At 41.5% G+C, this 24156-nt stretch overlaps 1 protein-coding gene across 2 annotated transcripts; it reads right to left on the minus strand.

Annotated features, from left to right (window-relative positions):
• Nucleotides 1-494: 494 nt before the first annotated feature.
• RAE1 (ribonucleic acid export 1) lies at nt 495-20959 on the minus strand. Of its 2 annotated transcripts, XM_060184892.1 has the most exons (13): nt 20778-20959; nt 17933-17962; nt 17565-17661; nt 15926-16030; nt 13157-13249; nt 10863-10949; nt 9496-9582; nt 9306-9377; nt 7618-7725; nt 4352-4458; nt 4184-4259; nt 3450-3644; nt 495-940 (listed from the first exon to the last, which is right to left on the minus strand). In XM_060184892.1, the coding sequence occupies exons 3-13, from the start codon at nt 17652-17654 to the stop codon at nt 854-856; spliced, it is 1107 nt and encodes a 368-aa protein (XP_060040875.1). In that variant the 5' UTR covers nt 17655-17661; nt 17933-17962; nt 20778-20959; the 3' UTR covers nt 495-853. The 2 variants fall into 2 exon arrangements, with proteins under 2 accessions (XP_060040875.1, XP_007525202.1); XM_007525140.3 differs by lacking the exon at nt 17933-17962 and having other exon boundaries at nt 20778-20958.
• Nucleotides 20960-24156: the final 3197 nt, after the last annotated feature.

Here is a 24156-nt window from a genome sequence, read left to right on the forward strand (position 1 = left end):
GATCAGGAATTTTAAATCTAATGAAACCAGAAAAGCAATGTCCCAAAAGTACCACTACTAGAGGATGAGTTAAGAGCATTCCCCCCCACATCCCCCCCCCCAAAAAAAGAGCATTTCCCATGTAGAAGACTGTGGTTCTAACTCAGAGGCCACACAAACATTACCCACAAGTGGCCTTGCCCTCAGCAAAGGAACATTTCCCTTTCCAGTCACTGGGATGTCTGCCCAGCAGCACTGAATACCCTGTGGGACTGTTAAAAGACAGGAGCAAAAAGAAAGACACTTTGAATCTGCTCATCAGTGCTGGGAAAGGCTAATAGTAGGTATTCTCCACAGTAAAAATAACTGCAGCTCAGGATTCATTTTCCTAGACACAGCTTCTGCATTTCCCAAAAAGTGTCTGAAATCTCAAAATCAAACCCTACAATGTTGGGCAGGATGACTGCTTCTAAATACAGGCTGGAGGAGGACAGAGGTGGACAAAGGAAGCCTAGTAGGTAATCTTCAAAATATTTTATTACAAAATAGAGTACAGGGTTCACAGAATATTTCCCAATATTCTCTAATACATACATTGCTGAATGAAGCAGTTTGAAATACCTGACAGTTGCCCACTTGAATCTAACTTCTATAATCACTCTTATCCCCTTAGTGCCATAGAAGGACTATGACAGGCAGTGGAATGGAGACCAGTTAGAGGACAGCTGGGCTCTTGACTGGAACAATGACATTTTCTCCAGGGGTTGAACTCCATGTCCTTGGCAGACAACCCACCAAAAGCTGGAACCCAAATTCACATGGAAATTAGGTAGATGGAGTGAAAACACCTCTGGACAACTCAGTAGTTCAGTCACTACTTCTTATTCCTTGGTTTTAGTTCTTCTGCTGCATTGCGAAGGAAAATGTAATTTTTCTTTTGGGGATTATAAAATTCATGTCCCTAAGGGAGAGAAAAAAAAACCCCAATTATCTTATCACTAAGAAAAAAAAGTCAACAATTTGTAGAAACGTTTTACATACTAAGTTCTGTGTTAAGTGCTTGAGAACACATCTTCTGGGGGAAACAACACAAGGTAGATGGAAAAAACTCAATGTTAAATATTAAAGAAAAAAGCTTCAGTTGTCAAAGGAAATGTGTCTGTACTTGGTCTTTATCTGTCTTCAATGTCCCATCAGAAGGAAAAGTGTTTTCCTATTACATGAGAGTTGAGTTAAAAAAAAAAAAATCATTTATGCGCTAGAGAACTAGAGTGTCACTCTGGCATGTGTTGATAGAGACTGAATTCTGGGCCTCATGCTCACAGCACCACCTCCTGGACCTCACATGGGAGGTAGACAAAAGGCTGTTATACTGGGGGAGCCCAGAAAATGAGCATCAGGTCAGAGGGTACAGAGGGACGGTGGTCATTCAGAATGAAACCTCTGAACATTCCTATAGAAAGGAAGGATGGTCACAAAGGTTGTTAGTGACAGTAACACAAAAGACACAAAAGATCTGTTGTAGGAAGAGAGTAGAGTGGGGTAGATGAGATAAATAGGCATAAGGTAATGTAAAGTCTAGAACAAGGAGGTGAGTAGGGACTCTGGATGCACTGCTATCTGTTCTGCAATGACATTTTATTCTCATCCCTTGAAAGGTGCACCACTGCTCAAGAGTGACCAGTAACTCATCATACTAGACAAAGTATAGTTATTCCTAATACTTATATTCAGCAAGCAAGCTAATAATATCAATCATGTTTTTGAACTAAGGACAATGGAAAATTCACAAAACAACATTTTTCAAATTAAAGACTAATTTGAGTAAATCCTACTGTAAAAATAACACTGGTTGCTTAAGTGAGTTTGTGCAACATTTCTTCAAAAGCATGGGCGTTTTTTTTTGTTTGTTTGTTTTTCTTTTCTTTCTTTTTGATAGGACAGAGAGAGACTGAGAGGAAAAAGAGAGAAAGGGAAAAGGAGAGGAGAGGGAGAGGGAAGGAGAGGGAGAGAAGAGGGGAGAGAGAGAGAGAGAGAGAGATACCTGCAGCACTATTTAACTGCTTGTGAAGTTTCTCTCCTGCAGATGGGGATAGGAGTTTGAAATAGGGTCCTTACGCATTGTAATGTATCCACTTGACTGGGTGTGCTACCACCCTGTAGTCTCTTCACTTCTTGTTATTCACTATATTTTTCTTAGTATTTGCACTAAGAAAGAGAGCTGAGGGTAATGAAAGTTTCACTGTAACTGCTGGCTGAGCAGAAGAATCCGTGGGAAGACTGAGGCTACAGTCAAAATTAAAAAAGTGTACTCTGTGCAACACTCAGTATGCAGTTTCCACAGGTGAACGGGTTAACAATAGTACCTCCATGCCATGGAGTAAGACAACAGTAAAAAGAAATAAGGGATTCACCAAAATTACAGTGAATTTCACAATCATTGATCAGAATGAGAGAAAAACAGCAGAAAAGAGCATAAAATAGGTAACTCTACCTACATAAAATCTTAGGAAATACACATGGGGCTGTGCGTGTGTGAGTATGAGGGAGAGAGGGGGAGAGAGGGAGAGGGAGAGAGGGAGGGAGGGAGGGAGGGAGAGAGAGAGAGATACCGACTACGAGTGAAAGGAGGGATAGTGAAACACACTGAAATTTTAGGGAGAAAAAATATCTTGAGTGTTGATAAGTTTTATAGGTATAGACAACATTGAAACCTCAAGTACATGTTCTTACAAATGGAGTGGAAGGAGCAGAAAAGGGCTGAGGGGATCATGGGAATAAGTAGAGACTAGTCAGGTATCAGTGAAGAGATATATATGAAGTTGAAAGAGAAAGACACTGTAGAGGTGAAATCTTTTTGGGTCAAGTTGACAATTTCACCAATCAGGAAACCAGCAGCAAGGGAAGATACGGGACAGGTCTGGAAAGCTGCTGTGGAATGAAAGGATGTATGGGGAGTGGGAGGTGGTGTGAGAAGAGAAAAGATGAAAGTAGTAATTCTCTAGAATGAGCAACCAATGATCAGAGAAACACTCCAGCCAGCAGTCTGCACTCTCTACCCGCATACCAGGTACCTCAGAAACAGATCCGGTCATCCCCAAGACTGTCCCAATAGACCAAGAGCCAATGCCTCCAGGTCACAGCCCCGTCCCCTGGACCTACTGACTTCTCCAGCCCCACCCCACACCATGCCCCTTTCACTGTCCTCATAAGCCCAAGCATACCAAGGGACCACCTCCTCCAGAGTATAGGCTGGCATTTCCTATAGCAGGTTCTAATGAAAAGCTTTCTAGGGGTGACTTCACTGAGCCTCCACAGCCTGTGAAGGAGTCCCGGCAATTTCCCTTTGCAATGAGGTCAAAGTGATCTACTTAACAACACACAAGTGATCCTGGAAGAAAGGCCAGACATTCTGATCCTGGAGGTTGGCTCTGCCGCTTTCACAAGTCTATAATCCCAGGAGTCCTCACCTTTGACCAGTCATAGCTGGAGGCATATGCGAAAATGTTTCCATTGTGATTAAAGCAGCAGGCAGATATAGGCTGATCTAACTGTTCCGAGGTTTTAAGTTTTGTTCTGGCATCTTTGTCCCAAAAGCTGAATCTACCATCAGATCCGACGGTTGCAAGGGTGCCATGAACAGGATGGAATGCGATTCCATTGACCTGGAGATTGAGATGCACAGTAAGAAACAAGAGGATGAGACATCAGGTCTTCCTCTACATGCTTCCTGTTTCAAGTAGAAAACAGAATCCAGACCATCATTTCAGAGCAGCTGCCTACTGGTCACAGGAGAAAACACATCAAAGATGAGCCTGGAGCTGAATCTCCTTTCTTGTTATAAACACCAACCAACAGAAGTTGCTGCTGGGGACAGCAAGCTGCAAACCTCAGGAAATCCTTGTTTTCTTTCTTAACAAACATCAATGTCTCAATTTTAGCTCTATGTATCAACTGTCCCCCACCCATCATGGAGGGGGGTGAACACTCCCCAAAGTCCTAAGCTTGCAGTAGTTAGAGAAAGAAAATAGTCACTATGTTCATAAAAACAGTAAACTGAAACCTCCAGCATAAGACATTTATCTACAGACATGAACATATACGATGACAGATTAATTTTTTCTGATCCCATAATGACTCAGTTGCACACCTCCAAGTCTAGTTTCTAGATGTATTCTCAAGGTTAGGTTTCTAAAAAACATACCGCATAGATGTCCTGAGGAGCTGAAGTATTGGTTCCGTTAGATCGATGACATTTAAAGGTAAAGTTATCTTTGGCACTGAAAAACAAAGCTCCAATGAAGTTTTACTTTTTTAAAAAAAAAAAAAATGTCTCAAGCAAAAGTCTGAAAGCTAATCAAATCCCACTTACGGATTTGGGGGGTTGATGTAGTGAATAGCAACTCTTCCCTCAATACTTCCTAGGGCAAAACCAGTCGGCTTGTTCTGTTTGTCTTTAAAAATAGCCACACATCGATGCTACAGTTTGAAGGGGGAAAAACACACACACATACACATATATATATTACTACCATGCAAAATCTAAGGTACTGGGACATGTTATTATATGACTATGGTAGACCCTACAGTATGGTGTACTAACTAGCTGCTTGTTATTCCTGTTTCCAAGACCTTGCTATCTCTCCAGTGGTATACATGCCCTAGATGCCCATGCTCCTGACCTGTCATGAGGAAGAAGGCACTACTGATTAGGTAGGCACCCTTGAGCAAATCATCACCCTAATGTTTCTGAGCCTCTACCTCCCCAATGACACAGGGAAGCAGTGTTCTGACAAACTGTACTACCTAATATTGCCCCAACTTGGTATCTTAGCTTCTGTGAGTTCAGAGTTTAGAAAGAGTCAGAGTCTGGGTGAAAATATAAAAGATGACAGTAAAGAACAGTGTCTATTATAATTTCTGCTTGAGTATGTAACTTCCTAGGTAAATAGAAAAAGTGTGCTATTTATCTAATAATTTTCCTTTTAAATAGCAGGTCCATTTTCCTTTTAAATAGCAGTGGGGGGGAGGGCACTCAACCTTAGGGTAAGGGAGCTAGCTCAGTCTCTAGGAATACCAACTTGCTTGCCCAAGGCTCCAGAGACCACAAGTTCAATCCCCAGCACTACCTTATCCCAGAGCTGAACAATCCTTGATCTACTTCCTCTCTCATAATAAATAAATTGAAAAGACATGAAAGTCTGTAGGTTCTTAAGAGGATAGGCAGGAATGCATGGTCAAGTTGTACCTCTTACTCCCTCATTCCTTCCCCTCCCTGCTCAGCACAGAATCTATCAGCACACAGAGCAGGAGTCACACAAGAAAGGGGCGGGGGGGAGTGGAGAGGAGGAAGAGGGAGAGAGACAGAGAGAGAGAAAGGGAGAGGGAAAGAGAGGGGGAAGAGAGAGAGAGAGAGAGAGAGAGAGAGAATGCTATAAGAATACAATCACATAGTGGTCCTATGCAAATGCTAATGGCATTCCTCAACAACTGAAAGGCTAGGGCCCTGGCAAAGGAAGGTAGGAAACGAAGTCACATCAGACAAGGCTTTATATCAAGGAGTACGGGATTTAATGGAAATATGCTAGGGGCTGAGTTTCAGCAAAGGGCAAGCCAAGTCAAAAGTGCATTATAAGAAAAGCATCTGATGTATGTTTGGAAAAAGGTTTTGAAGCCAGGCAAAGATCTAAGCTCTTGCCATTCAAGGAGACATAGTTGTGACAGGAGTGAAGGAGATTTCAAAAATGTGTCAGATAGAAGTGATTCTGGGGATTAGTGAGATCGGAGAGAAAAGGTTGGAGGAATTAAGTCAGAGAATACACTTAAGATTTCTGGACGAAAGAACTAGGCAGATAGAGGCCCCATTTAAAGAATTCAGAGTGCATGAGGAGCAGCAGCAGGGACAGCAGGCTGGAATCATTTGTTCACTCAGCAAACATTTACTTAGAGCTTTGTATGTCAGGTCTGGTTCCAGGTGTTGAAAATAAGGCAGCAATAAATATAAACAGAAAAATGACCTCATGAGTTAATGTTCTAGTAAACAAGACAAAAGTAACAAGCACATAATCTAGCTGAACCTTGAACAAGAGAGGCTTAAAGTACATGAGCCCACATATATATTTAATACAGGTTCCACATTCATGAGTGTAACTAAGAGCATGCTGACAGGCTGAGTGCCTATAGCTGTGGAATGAGCACATGGAAAGCTATACACTATACTTAGATTTCTGACTGCGCAGGGAGTCAGAACTTCTAACTCCCTGGCTATTCAGGAGTCAGCTCTATGTATACAGAAAAAAGATATTTATGAGTATTAGGAAGAATCTTGAGGAGATAACATTTGAATATCTGCAAAATGTGGTCCTGGGCTTGGTGTAGGCAGATACTACTGGGCTGAGACATCAGGAGACATGCAAAGTCTTCATGGATAATGTTATGAAGAGCACAGAGACAAGACAGATGGGGAAGCAGAGCTTCCATCACACAAAAGATAGGAGAAGAGATTCTGCTTAGGTAAAAGGGACCACGGCTAAGGGTAGATGTCTGGGAAACTCAATGTTCAGCAGAAAATGGCTGGAAAAAGTAAGCAGCAACTAAAGAGGCAGAAAGGAAGAGAATGATATCACAGGAATCAAGAACAAAATATTTAAGAACATGTCAGAATGGGGTTCTTACAATTATTTGATTTTCAAGTTTTAAAATATCTGTAATTTGAGAAAAATTAAGTTGCAACTTTGAGAAAAAAAGAACATGTAGGAATGTGGTAGATGGTGCTGTTATAGTAAGATAAGTATTCATTTCTCACTGGACTTAATATCGGGGAAGTCACTGTCATACAAAAAAGTTTCTGTGGATAAACAGGAACAAAACTCCTAACAGAACTGTGTGAGAAGTGAATAGTAGGCAAAGTAAGGGAAAATAAGAAAGCACTCATAAGACACTTAAACATGACAAGAGGAAGGGATCAAGGTGGTACCGAAGAATGTGGAAACCAAGAGTTTACTTTCCTAGGAGGTACTGACCTTGAACCTGTTCCAGAGCTAATGCAGAAGTACTAGAGAGGTGATCAGGAGCAAAAAGCTTCTGAAAAAAGTCTCCTACAAAAGCTGGGGTGGGGTGGGGGAGGGGGAGCATGGGCACAGCACAGCATCCGATCACAAAAAGTGGCTTTCAGGCAAAGGTGCCAACCAGGCAAATTTCTAGATTCAGCAGGAGGAAGATAAAAAAGTTCCCAATCATAAGTTTCCATGTTCTCTGAGTAGGAGCTGATACCATCTGCTTAGATAAAAAGTGCAGAGAGTCCAGGAGTTTAAAGAATACGAAGATCTTAGGGCCCATGGCAAGTGGAAGCTGAGCTGAAGAGCAAAACATAGAAGAGGATGTGAAGAAGTTGGAAACTATGAATTTAAAATAGAATTCACTGAAATGTGCAATTTCATTCACTATCCAGATGTGGTTGGAGACATAGATAGGTTAGATTCAGGTAGGTATAATACTACTTACTTAATGAGTATTTGAGTATGTAAAGTATCTGAAAATTCTTATTGATATTTGAAAGTACAACTATATTTCACCTGTAAGAAGTTTCTAAAATACAGTAGTTAACATAGTTCTTGATTTGATCAATGACTCACTTACCTGATGTTTCAGTGGAGATTCTATCCTCCTGAACTCAGAAGGTTGATTCTCTAATTGATAGACAATCAATCCCCTCTCTGCAGTTGCTACCACAGCCATAGGATATATCTATGGGATGGGGAAAAGCAAAACATTATTACAACAATGTGACCTTCAAGCACACACACAGCATTAAACCAATTTTTTTAAACTACAAAATAATTGTTTCAGGTTTAATAATCCAATTGGTACCATGTTTCATGAAAAGCTGGAGAGGTCATGTCTGAAAGTAGGATACTGATATATTATAAAAGCCTCCCTTTTAAAAACTATAAAAATGTATAAAATCACCTATACCACCCCTTTAAATGGTAACTGCAATCATTCTGGTATCTTTTAATCCAGCCTTGTTTCTGAGCACTATAGGTGTTTATATGTGCACATATTTCTACATAATTTGATCCTTTATCAAAATAAATTTATGTGGCATCAGTTCACATAGTACATTTTTCTAAGAATACCATTAGTGGCTCTTAGATGAACCCACAGCAGGGTCCACTTAACTGTGCACCTTGTTAGCCCTTAGGGATACTGCCCATCTTTCATAATATATGAAATACATTATGATATAAAATATAATATAAAAATAATAAAATATAATATAAAAATAATATGCTGGATAGAATAAAGGCCATTTCAATCTTCATTTTTCTCTGGTAAACTCCTAAAAGTGAAATGACTGGGGCACTCAGCATAAAATGTAAGACTAAACAGATGGAGAAATCTGTTTCTCTCTCACTCAGTGACAGTTCCCTGAACCTAAAGACCTACTTCCATACCATAAAACAATTGCCAGTTTTTCACATCACACACAGAGTCCTATAATGGTGACGGTAACTATCTTTATATTCAAATACAGGGTGAAACTATCTTTATATTAACTATCTTTATATTCAAATACAGGGTGAAAAAAAATCCAGCACAATAAATATTTACTCATTGTAGAATAAGTGCAGCACGAAGTCATCTCCCAATTCAAAATGACTAAAGTAGGTCAGCAAGATAACTCACCTGGATAGTTTGCCTGCTATGTCATGCACACAACCGAGGTCTGAGCCTAGCTCTCACCTCACTGGGGGAAGCTTTAGTGCTGTGCTATCTTTCCCTCTGCCTTTCTTTTTTTAATTTAATTTTATTTATTTCCCTTTTGTTGCCCTTGTTGTTTTATTATTCTAGTTATTATTGATGTCATTGTTGTTGGATAGGACAGAGAGAAATGGAGAGAGATGGGGAAGACAGAGAAGAGGAGAGAAAGACAGACACCTGCAGACCTGCTTCACCACCTGTGAAGCGACTCCCCTGCATGCAGGTGGGGAGCCGGGGGGGGCTCAAACCTGGATCCTACTGCCAGTCCTTGAGTTTGGCGCCACCTGCGCTTAACCCGTTGTGCTACCGCCCGACTCCCTCCCTCTGCCTTTCTATTTCTATCTTAAAAAGTCAACTTGGAGTGCTGAAGTTGTAGTGATGGTGATGACAAAAGTAAAAAAAAGAAAAGGAAAAGAAAGAAAACAAACAAAAATGATTAAAGTAATTGGAACTACATCCGTTTCTAACATTAAAGTCTGAAGGTCTTTCAGACTACCTACAAATGCAGTATGTCACGAGATAAGATTTTTTTAAGGAAATTGTATTAAATTAGAATTTCTTACCACGTCAGCACAGTAACACCTTTCAGGGAGTTGTAAAACCATCATAGGATTAGAAGATCGTGTATCCCAAAACTAAGGTAAAAAATAAGGTAAAAGCTAGTTAAGCGACCATTTAGAACTAATGTCCAAAAAGCAGAAGAGTAACTGTCAACTTTGGCCAGTCATGGAATCTCTCAGTGGTGTATTATACCTTCAATGTCTTGTCCCAGCTCCCAGTCATCACACAGCTGTAGTTTGGTGCTTTGATCCAATGTATGGTTTTAACAGGAGCATCATGCTTTCAACACAGCAAAAACAAAACAGATTACGGTAGGCTACAAAGTGCTAAACAGCTTAGAAGGAACTTATTAAATACGGAGGTCATAGGAAACAAAACAAAGGGTATTTTGACTCTTTTTAGTGACATTCAATTTAGCCATTCTTTTTTTCTTCCTGTTTGCTGCCCTTGTTGTTTATCATCATTGTTGTTACTGCTGTCATTGTTATTGGATAGGACACAGAGAAATCAAGAAAGGAGGGGAAGACAGAGAGGGGGAGAGAAAGACACCAGGATTCAGTCAGTACTCTTTCCGCCATGTGCACTTAACCTGCTGTGCCACCGCCTAGCTCCCCATCCCCCCCCCTTTTTTAAATGAACTTGTATGGTTTTATTTATTCTAAAGTCTGAATTGATTTTACCCTTAATTGTGTGAAATATGCCTCCCCCAAGGGATATAATCATAACTATTAGGGAAATCTACCATAGTTCATTATTACTTTGGTGACATGGATTAAGAGCTCAAGCTTGTAGCCAACAGTTCTATAATCTCAGGAATTATTTGTGTCAAGAAGTTCTTCCTGACAGATTAGATATTCTAGTTTTTGGCTCTTATCTTGTTATTGCTACCTTTCTTAACAATCTCCACATAAAAACCTGCCTGCTGTACTTGAGCAAACTACTTCATAGATACAGGTAATTTTTAAAAGTATTTTTACTTATTTATTATTGGATAGAAACTGAGAAAAGAGATAGAGAGGGAGAGAGACACCTGTAGCCCTGCTCCACCACTCATGAAGCTTTCCCCCTATAGGTGGGGAGTGGGGGCTTGAACCTGGGTCCTTGCACTTTTATTAAGATTTTATTTATTTATTTATGAGAAATATAGGAGGAGAGAGAGTGAGAAAGAACCAAATACCACTCTGTCAAGGATTGAACTAGGAACCTCACGCTTGAGAGTTCAATGCTTTATTCACTGTGCCACCTGCTGGAACACAGGTCCCTGCACATTATACTATGCGCACTCAACTAGGTGCACCACTGCCTGCCCCCACCTCCCAGCATATGTATATAGCAACTCTATGGACATGTATATGTAGAAGTATGATAGAACAATCTGAAGTACTAATAGAAGGAGAATGGTTCTAAAATTGTTCTAATAAGACTTCTAGTACATGTAATTGACTTGGTAGGTATTTTCAAACAACGCTTTTAATTGTAATAAAGAATTAGTATAACTAGAGAGTAATCACAACGTTTTATGCCAATTCTGTCCAGTTCTTTTGCAGAGTTTTCATTACCTGTGCAATCTGTATTGCCTGATTGCTGTTGAGATCCCACATCTTTGCAGTCTTATCACAAGATGCTGTAAATACTTTGCTCCCATCCTAAAAAAAAGAGGGATATATTTATATGTGCACTTAGATATTTATCAAGTTGAACATACTCTGGAAGGCTTTGCTTTCCAACTTTTATCTTTTCAATTATTTGGGTGTCATTGTATTATTAAACACACTATCATTACAAATCACATTTTCAGTTTTGTTTTTTTTTTGCCTCCAGGGTTGTCACTGGGGTTCAGTGCCAGCACTACGAATACAGATCCTAGCAGCCACTTTTTCCCATTTTTATTGGATAGGATAAAGAGAAACAGAGAGAAGGGGGAAATAGGAGCTCAAACTGGAATTGTTGTGCAGGTCCTTGTGCTTTGTACTCTATGCACTTAGCCCGGTTCACCACTGCCTGACCCCCTCAGCTTTTTTTCTTTAATTGTACATTTTCTAAGATAAGTGAACACCACAAAAAATTCAAATAGGCAGGGTAGTCTAGAAAGAAAGTTCACCAAGTCTGACACGAGCCTTGCCATGAGTACAACCCAGGTTTGAGTCCCAGTGCAATAAAGTACTATGGCACAGAGGCAGCTCTGGTGTTCCTTTCTGTCTCTGGATGAAAAGGTGGCCCAGGAGCAATAAAATACACACGGCCCATCAGAAAAAAAAAAAGTCAAGCAGCACTTAAAAAGTGAAAACTGAATCTCTCTCCTAGCCTTTACTTCAGTTCTCTCAGAGACACAGCCATGGACCTGACATTTCCTCCAGGTGTAGTCTGCATATCATGTATCAAAGTCTGTTATCAGGGGCCACTCAAAATTTTTTTTCTTTTCAATGTCAAGTCTTCACAAAAACTAAGTAATATGAACAAGCACCCACAAACATCTCATATATATTTACTACTTGCAAATATTTTCCTACATTTATATAAAATACACACCTACCTTATTATTACTATTATTATGCTCTGCTCCTTATTGAATAGCAGTCCAAAGTGTATAGTTAAGTAGTGTCTTCATTCAGCTACACACACACACACACACACACACACACACACATATATCCTTCAAGCCGAATAATAATGTTATATTTGTTTATAACATTCAAGTTCAGAATTTGTGAGAAAAAGAGAATTCTGGAATATCTAACAAATATTTTAAATATGTAAATGACAGAAAAAACTGCTTCCCACCCCAGGAATTTTTTTCTGGAAAAATAAGTTTCTAATCTTTCTAAAAGATTTATAGGACTGGGTGGTAGTACAGTGGGTTAAGTGCACATGGTGCAAAGCACAAGGGCTGGCATAAAGATCCCAGTTCGAGCCCCCAGCTCCCCACTTGCAGGGGAGTCGCTTCGCAAGCAGTGAAGCAGGTCTGCAAGTGTCTATCTTTTTCTCCTCCTGTCTATCTCTCTAGATTTCTCTCTGTCCTATCCAACAACAACAGCTGTAACAACAATAACAACTACAACAAGGGCAACCATTGGGAAACATGGCCTCCAGGAGCAGTGGATTCACAGTACAGGCACCGAGCCCCAGAGATAACCCTGGAGGCAAAAAAAAAAAAAAAAAAAAAAAGATTTAATGGGCCATGCAGTTGCACACCTGGTTAAGAGTACACATTACAATGCCCAAGGACCCAAGTTCAAGCCTCTGGTCCCCACCTGTATGGACAAAGCTTCACAAGTGGCGAAGCATAGCTGCAGGTGTCTCTCTCCCTCTCCTCTCAATTTCTTTGTCTCTATCCAATAGTAAATAAAAATATAACAAAAAATCTTAAAAATAAAATCTTAAAAAAATTTTTTAAAAGCCTATTTAACAAGAGACTGACCAGAGCACACCACCTGGCCAAGTGTTTCCAGAGATAAAATCTGTGGACTCACACATGCAAATCATATACTACACCTGCTAAGTCATCTCCCTAAGTGATGTAAGTTTATGGTATATTTAGAATTAGAAAAGACTTTGAGAAATTATCTAATCCTTCAAATCAAGATAACATGTTAGTAAAATAATGGCTCTTTTTAAGAAAAGCATTCAGAGAGGTTTGCTGAAGTTAACTCACTACACTGAAAGGTAAATTATTGTACTTACATTCAGAAACCTAAGATTTCCTATAATACACATTGTATTATGCATTACATATTCTTAGAACACCACATACATACATGAAACTTGAAAGGTATGTGAAACCAGAACTATATGCCTATTATGAATTACACTGAACTTTCTGTAAAATAAGACATTAAAAATTAAACAAACTTACATCACTCCAGCAGACATCCAGTACAGGCCCAGTGTGCATTTGTTGGGCTTTTGGGATAGTTTGTCCGCTATCCTGAACTTCCCAACATCGAACCTACAGTAATTAAGACAAATTAATTTAATTCATGATATATTTTTGATGTACTGCAATAACTTAACAACTAATATTAAATAGGGAATAATCTAAATATAGTTCTCCTGTCAGTCTAATTACAAAACTTCAAGAGGGGGAACTCAGTGGCATGTGTTAGGAAGGATGGATTTGGGGGTGGGGTGGGAGACAGGGATGGGACCAAGAAAACTTCAAGAGGCAACTGAAAAGTGTATGACAATAGTTATTTTCCTACTCCTATTTCCAAGTCATTAAAATAGGAAAATTCTGTTTACACCTAAAACTAAAAATCTATCTTTTCAATATATATGTATCTATGAGATATATCTGTTTTCTTTTTTTTTTAAATACTTACTTATTTATTCATTCCCTTTTGTTGCCCTTGTTGTTTTATTGTTGTAGTTATTTTTGTTGATGTCGTCGTCGTCGTTGGATAGGACAGAAAGAAATGGAAAGAGGAGGGGAAGACAGAGAGGGGGAGAGAAAGATAGACACCTGCAGACCTGCTTCACCACCTGTGAAGCGACTCCCCTGCAGTTGGGGAGCTGGGGGCTTGAACCAGGATCCTTAAGCCAGTCCTTGTGCTTTGCACCACATGTGCTTAACCCGCTGTGCTACCGCCCAACTCCCGATATATCTGTTTTCTACAGCAGCATGTCATCCATCACCATTTGGAGAAACAAGACCAAAGTGGAAACTGACCTTTTTTTCTCTAAATATTTTATGCTGACTTTATCTTTTCCTTGATTATAAAACTAATGCATTTTTCTTAGTTTTTGTAAATATGACAACTAAAAATTACCTTAATCCCATCATATAACTACAGTTAGTAGGTTATTGTACTTATTGCTTTTTAATACAGGCATTTTCCTGAAAAAGACTAGATCATACAGTATCTTCACTATTATAACTGTAGCTTTTCTCACTTGCACTATTAGTTGTCATTTTACATTTTTCTGAAATAATTTTTACTTCTAGGAAGCAAACCTGCTCAGCTCCCCATATCCATACTTACTACCCTACTACCCCAACCCTGATGTAGGGCAGTTTGAAATCTTTCCTAAACCTCTGCAATACTATTCTGTTATAGACTTATTATTACTGTTGGTTATTTTACTTTTTAAACTCCCCAGCAAGAACAAAAAATGGGCCTTTATCAGGTAGGACTAAGTTCAAGGACCCTAGGCCGGACTGCATGGACTTAGATCCAGACTGCTCAGATGTGTGATCTGCACCTGTCACTTAATTCTCCAAGTCTCATACCTTATTTCAAATAATGGAGAAGACTAAATGCCCAGGGCTCTAGCTGTAGCAGAGGTTATTTCAAAGAATGTACATTATTGGAGATACTCCCCAGCCCCAGATGGGGTTATCACTGACATAAGCTTAAGGGACATAAACTTTAGGATTTCTAATACAAACTGCCAGTTACCCTCCAGAAAGCACCAAGGTACATATCTACCAGCAGTACAGTTTTAGCCTGTATTTATGGGCATCAAGTTTTGTTCTTTTAATCTTTGTTTTGTTTTGTTGTTAATTTGACAGAAAAAAGTATTTTATGGTAATTTATAGAAAAGTGTTTCATACAGATTTACTTTCACCTATGGCAAAAGTATCTTCACCCACCCTGTCCAACGCTTGACGTCTCGTCACCCAATCTGGTCCCCTACGCCTACACTGAACTTCTCTGTTCCAGACTCTTGGAAACAGAGTTGGCAGTCAGCTGAGGTAAAGAACCAACACCTCATCACAGACCCCTGTAAGCGTCAACCCAGCTTTGACCTAGCACGTTATGATTGGGTCCTCCTCAATCGCTATCGAACAGGCCATGGCCGGTGCGCCGCTATGTTCCATCGCTGGGGAGCCAGAGACGACCCGAACTGCCCCTGTGGCTCCAGACAGACTATGACCCACATAGTCAACGACTGCCACCTCTCCAGATTCAAAGGAGGTCTCGAAACTTTACATCAGGCTCAACCTGACGCTGTTGACTGGCTACGGAAGAAGGGCAAATGCTAGAAGAAGAAGAAATGGCAAAAGTTTACTACATGCCATTTCTTTTATAAAGCACTCCTCCACATTCTAATTAGAAGAGTTTTAATCTCTCTTTTCTGATACACTGTATTGCTTTATCTTTCTTTCTGTATACAGTGAGTAGTATAGCATGTATGTATGAGTGAAAGATGAAAAAGTTTAACATATGCTTGAACAAGTTTTCAGGATAGCTACAAGAACAATTTATGTCTACCATTATGGATAACAGTCCCCTTCAATTAAGGCTATATCTAATTTGACAGCACATTCAAAATACTGACCCAGCACAGGAATTTCAGTAATGTTTATGATGATGTTCTCTTAGGAAAATGAGTTGGCATTTAGAAGAGTTCACATTCTCTATACTTATTTCTTCTTTCAAAGGTCATGAAAGGGCTGGTGAAGTAGCTCATTTGGAGAGCATGCTGTTCTGCCACGTGTGCCACCCAATCATAGTCTAGCCCCCACAGGTGGTCTCTTTTACTCTATCTATCTCAATTAAAAAACCAAACAAATGACAATGAATAAACCTTAATGCTACTTCCTAAACCTGAGAAAGAATGGAACTAACCCTGTCCAAAAAAAGGACACAAATGATAGAACATGCTTGTAAGAAGCACTTACATCGTTAGCCCATGACCCAGCAATAAGGAAGTTTCCAGGCAGATTTGGTGGGCTGAAAGACAGACAACCGATGCTATCATCAGGAGAGGATGTTACTTCAATATCCTAGAAGGAGAAAGTCAATGTTTAAGTACATAAACCATCACAACTTAACTTAAATGTTCTTTCCCACTACACACTTTCTATGAGCTCAAATCTAACTGAATCAGAACTTTCTTATATGATAAGGAAGATGGGAATAAGCTAGTGAAAATAGCAGCAGCCAGAGCTGGAAGCACAAATCAATGAAATGGCCACAACTATATTTTCCAAATAACACTTCACTTATCCTAAACTGCTTGATCACCATAACCACGTCCTTTCTCCCAACATAGAAATTTTGATTTGGGGGGCAGGCGGTGGTACACCTGGTTAATCACAAATAGTACCATGCACAAGACCCACACAAAGATCCAGGTTTGAGTCCCCCCACTTCCTATCTCCAGGGAGGATGCTTCATGAAGAATGGTGAAGCAAGTCAGCAGGTGTATTTTTCTCCTCCTATCTACCTCCCCCCAATTTCTCTCTGTTCTATTCAATAAAATGGAAATTAAAAGGGGGGCACCAGGAGGAGTGGATTTGTAGTGCCAGCACCAAGCCCCAGTGATAATCCTGGAGGAAAAAAAAAAGTAATTCTGATTCAATAACTATGGGCTGGTAACAGCAGCAAATTCTGGAGAGGATGTGGGGTCAAAGGAACCCTCCTACACTGCTGGTGGGAATGTAAATTGGTCCAACCTCTGTGGAGACAGTCTGGAGAACTCCCCGAAGGCTAGAAATGGACCTACCCTATGACCCTGCAATTCCCCTCCTGGGGATATATCCTAAGGAACCCAACACATCCATCCAAAAAGATCTGTGTACACATATGTTCTTGGCAGCACAATTTGGAATAGCCAAAACCTGGAAGCAACCCAGGTGTCCAACAACAGATGAGTGGCTGAGCAAGTTGTGGTATGTATACACAATGGAATACCATTCAGCTGTAAAAAATGGTAACTTCACCGTTTTCAGCTGATCTTGGATGGACCTTGAAAAAATCATGTTGAGTGAAATAAGTCAGAAACAGAAGGATGAATATGGGATGATCTCACTCTCAGGCAGAAGTTGAAAAACAAGAGCAGAAAAGAAAACAGAAGTAGAACCCGAAATGGAATTGGCATATCACACCAAAGTAAAAGACTCTGGGGTGGGTGGGTGGGGAGAATACAGGTCCATGAAGGATGATAAATGACATAGTGGGGGTTGTATTGTTAAATGGGAAACTAGGGAATGTTATGCATGTACAAACTATTGTATTTACTGTTGAATGTAAAACATTAATTCCCCAATAAAGAAATTAAAAAAACAAAACAAAACTATGGGCTGAACTTTGGGGGAGCTGTAATTTTAATAAGTACCTCTGGGGATTCAAGTAGTCAGGAAAGTCAAAGGGATAGGACACTAGCCTAAGGGACTCATAGCTTCTGTACTCCATTGTCCAAAAAATAAAAATAAGGAAATCCAACTGGACAGATTACTGTCTGCATTTTTTTCCTGTCACCAGTATGAGAAACCCTGGCCCGCACTCCTAGAAATCCTCTGGAGCTTCCAGTTGTACCTTCATCGGGTTGTGATTATCTGTAGTTGTGCCACCAAACATGCTGGTACCACCAGTTCCAAAACCTGAAGTTGTTCCAAAGAGACTCATTTTGGCCCTGAAAAAGAATGAAAAATACTAAGGGCAGGTTCTTCCTTAAGCAATACATCTAAGATGCAATATAAAGAAAACTGACTCATAGACGGGAAATATAGAATCTAAAATGGCATGATGCTAGACTTCTCTTTTCTGAGACATCTAGATAATTATTATTTTTTAAATATACTAGTTTAGATTTACAAAAAAATTTGTAATTTCTAGGATTTATAGAGCTCCCATGCACCCCACACCCAGATGCAACTGGGAGCCTTTAGAGTTGTTATACTCACCATTCATTCAGCTTCTTCTTATATGTCTCACTGTTAATGAACAAATATTGATATAATATAGCGTGTTTTCTCAGTCGTCAGGTAGAAATGAAATATGTTGGTTCTTTACATAGTTAGAGACACTGAGCTGAGTACTATATCTAATAGTCCCAATAGGGTTTGTGCTGTACCCTACTCTCTTCAAATCGTTTTCCAGCTCTGCAAATACAAAGCACATTAATGCCTTCTCTGAGGTTGCTCTTAGAATCAAAATAGGATTATCTATGTACAAAATGCAATGTCAGATGCACAGTGGGCACAATAAACTCTCTTCCAAGGAGAAAGTCAGTGTGTAATTTCCTGACAGTTCACATATAAAGAAGCTGAGCAACACACTTGCTAGATACCAAGGCATCTTTAAGAGACAACACAGAACACGATTGCAAAATATTTGAGGAAAGTATCTGACTTTCTTATGTCTCATGGAAACTAAGTGCAGAGATTCTTAGCCAAAGCAACAGCAATGAGCACATTAATACCTGAGAAAGTATCCATTTTCCTTGTGGCCCCCATGGTCTGTCTCCATGAGCTTACTACTACTTCTGCATGACGTCTACCTCAAACCTTTATAATAAAAGTTTTTTTAATATTTATTTATTCCCTTTTGTTGACTTTTTTTTTTCCCTAAAGAACACCACTCTGGTACATGTGCTGCTGGGGATTGAACTCAGGACCTCATGCTTGAGAATCCAATGCTTCATCCACTGTGCCACCTCCCTGACCACCCCTTATTGTTTTTTTATTGTTGTAGTTATTATTGTTATTGATGTCGTCATTGTTGGATAGGACAGAGAGAAATCGAGAGAGATGGGGAAGACAGAGAGGGGGAGAGAAAGACAAACACCTGCAGATCTGCTTCACCACCTGTGAAGTGACTCCCCTGCAGGTGGGGAGCCAGGGGCTCAAACCAGTATCCTTATGCAGGTTCTTGCGCTTTGAGCCACATGCGCTTAACCCGCAGCGATACCACCGACTCCTATAATAAAAAGTTTATGGGAGTTGGGCGGTAGCTCAGCGGGCTAAGCGCACATGATGCAAAGCGCAAGGACCGGCGTAAGGATCCCGGTTTGAGCCCCCGGCTCCCCACCTGCAGGGGAGTCGCTTCACAAGAAGTGAAGCAGGTCTGCAGGTGTCTGTCTTTCTCTCCCCCTCTGTCTTCCCCTCCTCTCTCCATTTCTCTCTGTCCTATCCAACAACGACGGCATCAATAACAACAATAAAAATAAGTAAATAAAACATTTTTTTTTAAAAAAAAGTTTGTTTTACACACCTGAGTTTTTTTTTTTTTTTTTTTAATCTGAGAAAGTGACTTTGTGGGAGGATGTGGTGCTAGTAGACCACTTCTCGCTCATATCTCAAAGATGCATTTCAAACAATAGTTTCCTGCATGAAAGAATTAAGGAAGACACGGCATACAGTCCAGGAATTAGATATATGCTTTTGGGCAAGTTATTTAGCATAGATTTATAAAAACAAAAACTTAACAGAGTGAAGACCCAAGCAAGGTTGTATACAATGCCTGAAAACCCAGGTTTCCCTTCCTTTCCTTAGCCATCAGGTGAGGTGACAACACTCCTGCCATCTGAGATGAATTTAGCAAAGAGCAAGAGGCACTGAAGTGTTGGTCAGCTGATGTGGGCCATAGGCCACCCTCAAGAACTCCAGAAGATGCAAGTGGGTAGGTGTATGTGCAACCTACCCAATCGCCTACGCATCACCCCTGAACACAGCAGGCTCACCCCGGCCTTGCAGCATTCCCACTATTCCTTCAGCCTGGGGATGGCAAGCCCATGGCTCTTCACTGACCATGTACCTGTCCCCGCCTGAATCTTGAAGCCTGAGTTCAAAAGCTGCCTCCTGAGGACTGTTAGGGGAGATGACGAAGATTTTCGCAAAAAGGTGTAGACCGTCAAATTTCCCAAACTCATCCAAACATAGGCTTCATAGGGGTGGGGTGGGGGAAGCTGTCCCAGTAAATGCAAGTGGCACTTCAATCCAAGCCTATCTTGTACAGACGCCATCACCTTCCCTGGCGTTCTCCTGCCTTCCTAACTCACCAGCCACCACAACTTCAGAGCACAGCCACCACAAGCGGCTCTTCCCTGGAAGGCCAGCTCCCCGGGGCCAGAGCGCTGCCAGCAGCCTGCCCTCATGGACACCCGGCCCGAGGCCTCTGCTGGGCTTTGTGTGAGAGTCTGAGTGAGAGTGTGTGAGGAAAAGTGAGTGAGTGAGTGAATGTGTGTGCGCACGAGTGAACGTGTATGAGTGTGTGTGAGAGAGTATGAGCGAATGTGTGTGTGTCTGAAAATGTGAGTGTGTGAGTTTGAGTGAGAGGAGGAGCGTGTGTGTGTGTGTGTGTGTGTGTGTGTGTGTGTGTGAGGGTGTCTGTGTGAATGTGAGCGTGTGACTGGATGTCTGACAATGAGCTAGTTAAGCGTGCGTGTGCGTGCGTGTGTGAGCGCACTACACCGACAGGAAGCAGGTGGCTGCGGGTCAGGGGAGGCCTCTGAGGAAAGGCCACACTTGAACCGCGGCAAGGCAGAGAATAGACGTTGCCATGGGTACCGTAAGCCGCCCCATTGCCTCAGTTTCCCCACAGCACCTAGGGGCTTAATCCCGAGATAAACCCCAAGACCTCTTCCAGCTCGAGTGTCTCTCCCCGGCGCCACTGAGGGGCCTCCGCCAACAGCCTGGCTCGAGCCCCAGCACCAGGCTGCTGGGCGACCTCCGCGGGGGTTGGGAGCTGGGACCCAGCACCGGCGGGCCCCAGGCGGTGGGGAAGCGCGGGCACCCGCACGGGGCCTACCTGAGTCGCGCCGCGGCTCGCAGCCAGCGGCGGGAAGCAGAACGAACGCAGAAGCTGGTAGATTCGCAGAAGGTAAACAGACCGCGAGGAAGGAAAAGAAGGAATTCTCAGAACCGGGGACAGTCTCACGCCGCGGAAATACTGCGCAGGCGCCCTGGAGGCATTTCCGGTGTCGTCAGGAAGTCGCAATAGAAACAAAAAGCCCCACCCCCATCTCAGGGCACATGCGCAGAAGCTTTAGTGACGCTAAAAGGACATTCTCGTGCCAGCAGATTGCGGATTGGTCGAAAGTGAGATTGCACAAGTGATCGCTTTGATAAATTCACGCAAGGGCGGCTGGACGGTGGCACACTAGGTTAAGTGCATATAGTACGAAGCGCAAGGACCCTCAGAAGGATCCCGATTCGAGCTCCTGCTCCCCATCTGCAGAGGGGACGCTTCACGAGCAGCGAAGCAGGTCTACAGGTGTCTTTCTTCCCCTCCCCCTCTCAATCTTATCCTCGCCTCTCTCAATCTACCCCTCCCCCTCTCAATTTCTCTCTGCCCTATAATAAAATGAAAAAAAAAAAATCGCCTCTAGAAATAGTGGAGTCATAGTACCAGGCACTGAGCCCCAGAGATAACCCTAGAGACGAAATGAACTAATTCACCAAGCTCTTGGTAAGGAACCAGTGATTAGCTGTTTGTGGTCTAAAACTAGTAATATTCTGATTGCTACCAGCTAAAACCCGATGCTGGAGTCGGGCAGTAGCGCAGCTGGTTAAGCCAGGTGGTGCAAAGCGCAAGGACCCGCGTGAGGATCCCGGTTCGAGCCCCTGGCTCCCCACCTGCAGGGGAGTCGCTTCACAGGCGAAGCAGGTCTGCAGGTGTCTGTCTTTCTCTCCCCGTCTGTCTTCCCCTCCTCTCTCCATTTCTCTCTGTCCTATCTAACAACGATGATATCAACAATAATAACTCCAACAACAGTGAAAAACAACAAGGGCAACTAAAGAGCAAATAAATAAATACTTAAAAAAATAAAAAAAAAAAAAAAAAAAAAAAAACAACTCAATGCCATCCTTCCACAAGCTAATGGTACTCTTTCTGGGCCTATTGGGGTGTCCTGAGACTCTTATGGCCTTACATTCCTGCTGTGAAATGGGAGGATATGACACCCAGCTTCCAGGTTCATTAGGCTCAAGTGAAAACACACTTGCTGTGTGTCAAGTCCCATAGGAATGGGAAGAGGCAGTTGTGATTCACAGTTGTATCAATAGTTCACCTAACCCCCACCTCTTCCCTCGAGGCTTTTGGAGGAATGAATGCCTGAAGGGGGAAAAGAGTAAATGATCTGATTGCTTCTCCTTCTCTACTCAGTGTGATCCAGGAACCAAGAACCTTGACATCCACAGCAAGATTTAGGATCCATCGGATGTTATAAAATGTAGATACTATAGGGTAGACTCAAAAACTCACATTTCTAAGCTTGTCTGGTCACTGCACCACTGCTGAACACCAAGGACTGAAATCTGGTATTTAGAATTACAAAGTAGAGACATTTTATTCTCTGTCTCTCAATGAAGTCTGGACCTCATCCTCAAGAATTTCTGATTTAGTTGGTCGGGGGCAGAATTAAGGGAGTTAATTTACTTTTAAAACTCCCAGACAAAACAAAACAACCTTCCCTTGCACCCTCTTGCCCCTCCCACCCCCACCCCAATCCAGAAAGGTAGCTAATGCAGTAGTTTTCAGGCATTCTGCCCAGGATGAAGCCCTGGCACTACACTGGAGTCTTTATTGGCACTGGAGAAAGCTCTAATACTGTGAGTCCCCCTGTCCCTCCCACAAGACAAAACAAAAACAAACAACAACAACAAAAATAGTCTTGAGTGGTGGATATGGTACACTGAAGGCCCTAGATCCACAAAGGAGAACACAAAACTCTCCAAGTGATTTTAGGATGCAGCCAAGTTGGAGACACTTTAGTGTAAATAATAATAGCAATGTCTCTTTTGAGTTCTAGATGCATATCCTGTCACTTGGAGAGCAACTCTAGAAGTTAAGTTGTTGTATGCTTTACATTGGGTGCTAGTTCTCCCCCGCCAAGAGAATTGCATCAGTCCTGTTAATTTTGCGGGCCGCTTGGCCCCGCCCCTAGGAAACCCGCCAGAGTTCCAGAGTGCCAGAATTTCAGAGGGTTCCCCAGTACGAGAGTTCCTGAGTTCGAGAGTAAGGGAGAGGGTTCCTGAGTTCGAGAGTAAAAGAAAGAATGCTTGTGCCGCCGCAAAGAGACAGCGGAGTTCTGTTTGGTGATTAGTTTGTCTTAGTTTATGAATCGTTGTTCCTGAATAAAAAAATACAGCTTCCCTGCCCAGCCGTTGTCTCCGCGTCTCTGTTACCCGCCGTGAAGCAAGCCAGCCCGGCCGGCAAGAGCCTTCCGAAATATTAACAACATTAAGTAGTCTAATCTCCACTTTAGAGAAAAGGACAGTATGACTTAGAAGAGGTATCAAGCCATGTCAGAGATCACATATCTATTAGCATTAGAATCAGTGACAACTGCCCTGTGTCTGACCCTCTTAACAACAAAATCCTGGAATCATCTTGATAAGTCCTCCCTCTTCGCTGACACTTCTCATTCTTTCCAAATGGATCATATCTATCATCTCTCCCATAAACTCTCAGTGCCCTCATAGTGCGTATCATTTTCTGCCATATAAAATAGTGCATGTAAACCATGTAGTTCCTTTTCACTAGTGTCAAAGTATGCACCAAGTACAGTATCTTACAGGTATTTGGTATTATATTAATATTTGTTTATTTCATACCCACAGAATCTTCCAGAAACCTTGATTGTGACACAAAACCTTCTACAATGCTATTCAGTATACTTTAAAAAATTTTGCCTGCTGATTATGGTTCTATAATTGGGAAGTCCTGCTTGCATCTCACATCAGTGGAGTAATAGCAGCAGCATACTCACCCAAATGGAGTAATAATTTACATCCCTTAACTCTTTATGCAGGCTACTACTGAACATATACTTCAAAAGCATAATCTCACTTAATCTTCACAGTACACTTATAGGATAGGTGATGTGGCTGTTGAATTCACTTTGTGGATTGACAAAATAAAGAGCAGATTCTTACCTGTCTCATACAGAGGTGATGAGTATAAGCACAATTGGGATGAAAGCAACCTGCTTCCTAAATCTAACTCTATACCTCCACAGATGACAAGACTGTGGTGAGTCACTTTGTCTCTTCTGGAAACAAGGCTTGGGGTGGTGGTATCAAGAAAGTCTGTAGCCATGAGCATGATACTGCATGCAATACAGGTGAACATGATTAAAAATAGAGATAAAAATAAATTGTGGTCATGCTGGTCATTCACAAGGTAA

This window comes from Erinaceus europaeus, chromosome 1 (genome assembly GCF_950295315.1).
Source record: "Erinaceus europaeus chromosome 1, mEriEur2.1, whole genome shotgun sequence".
Taxonomy (NCBI): domain Eukaryota; kingdom Metazoa; phylum Chordata; class Mammalia; order Eulipotyphla; family Erinaceidae; genus Erinaceus; species Erinaceus europaeus.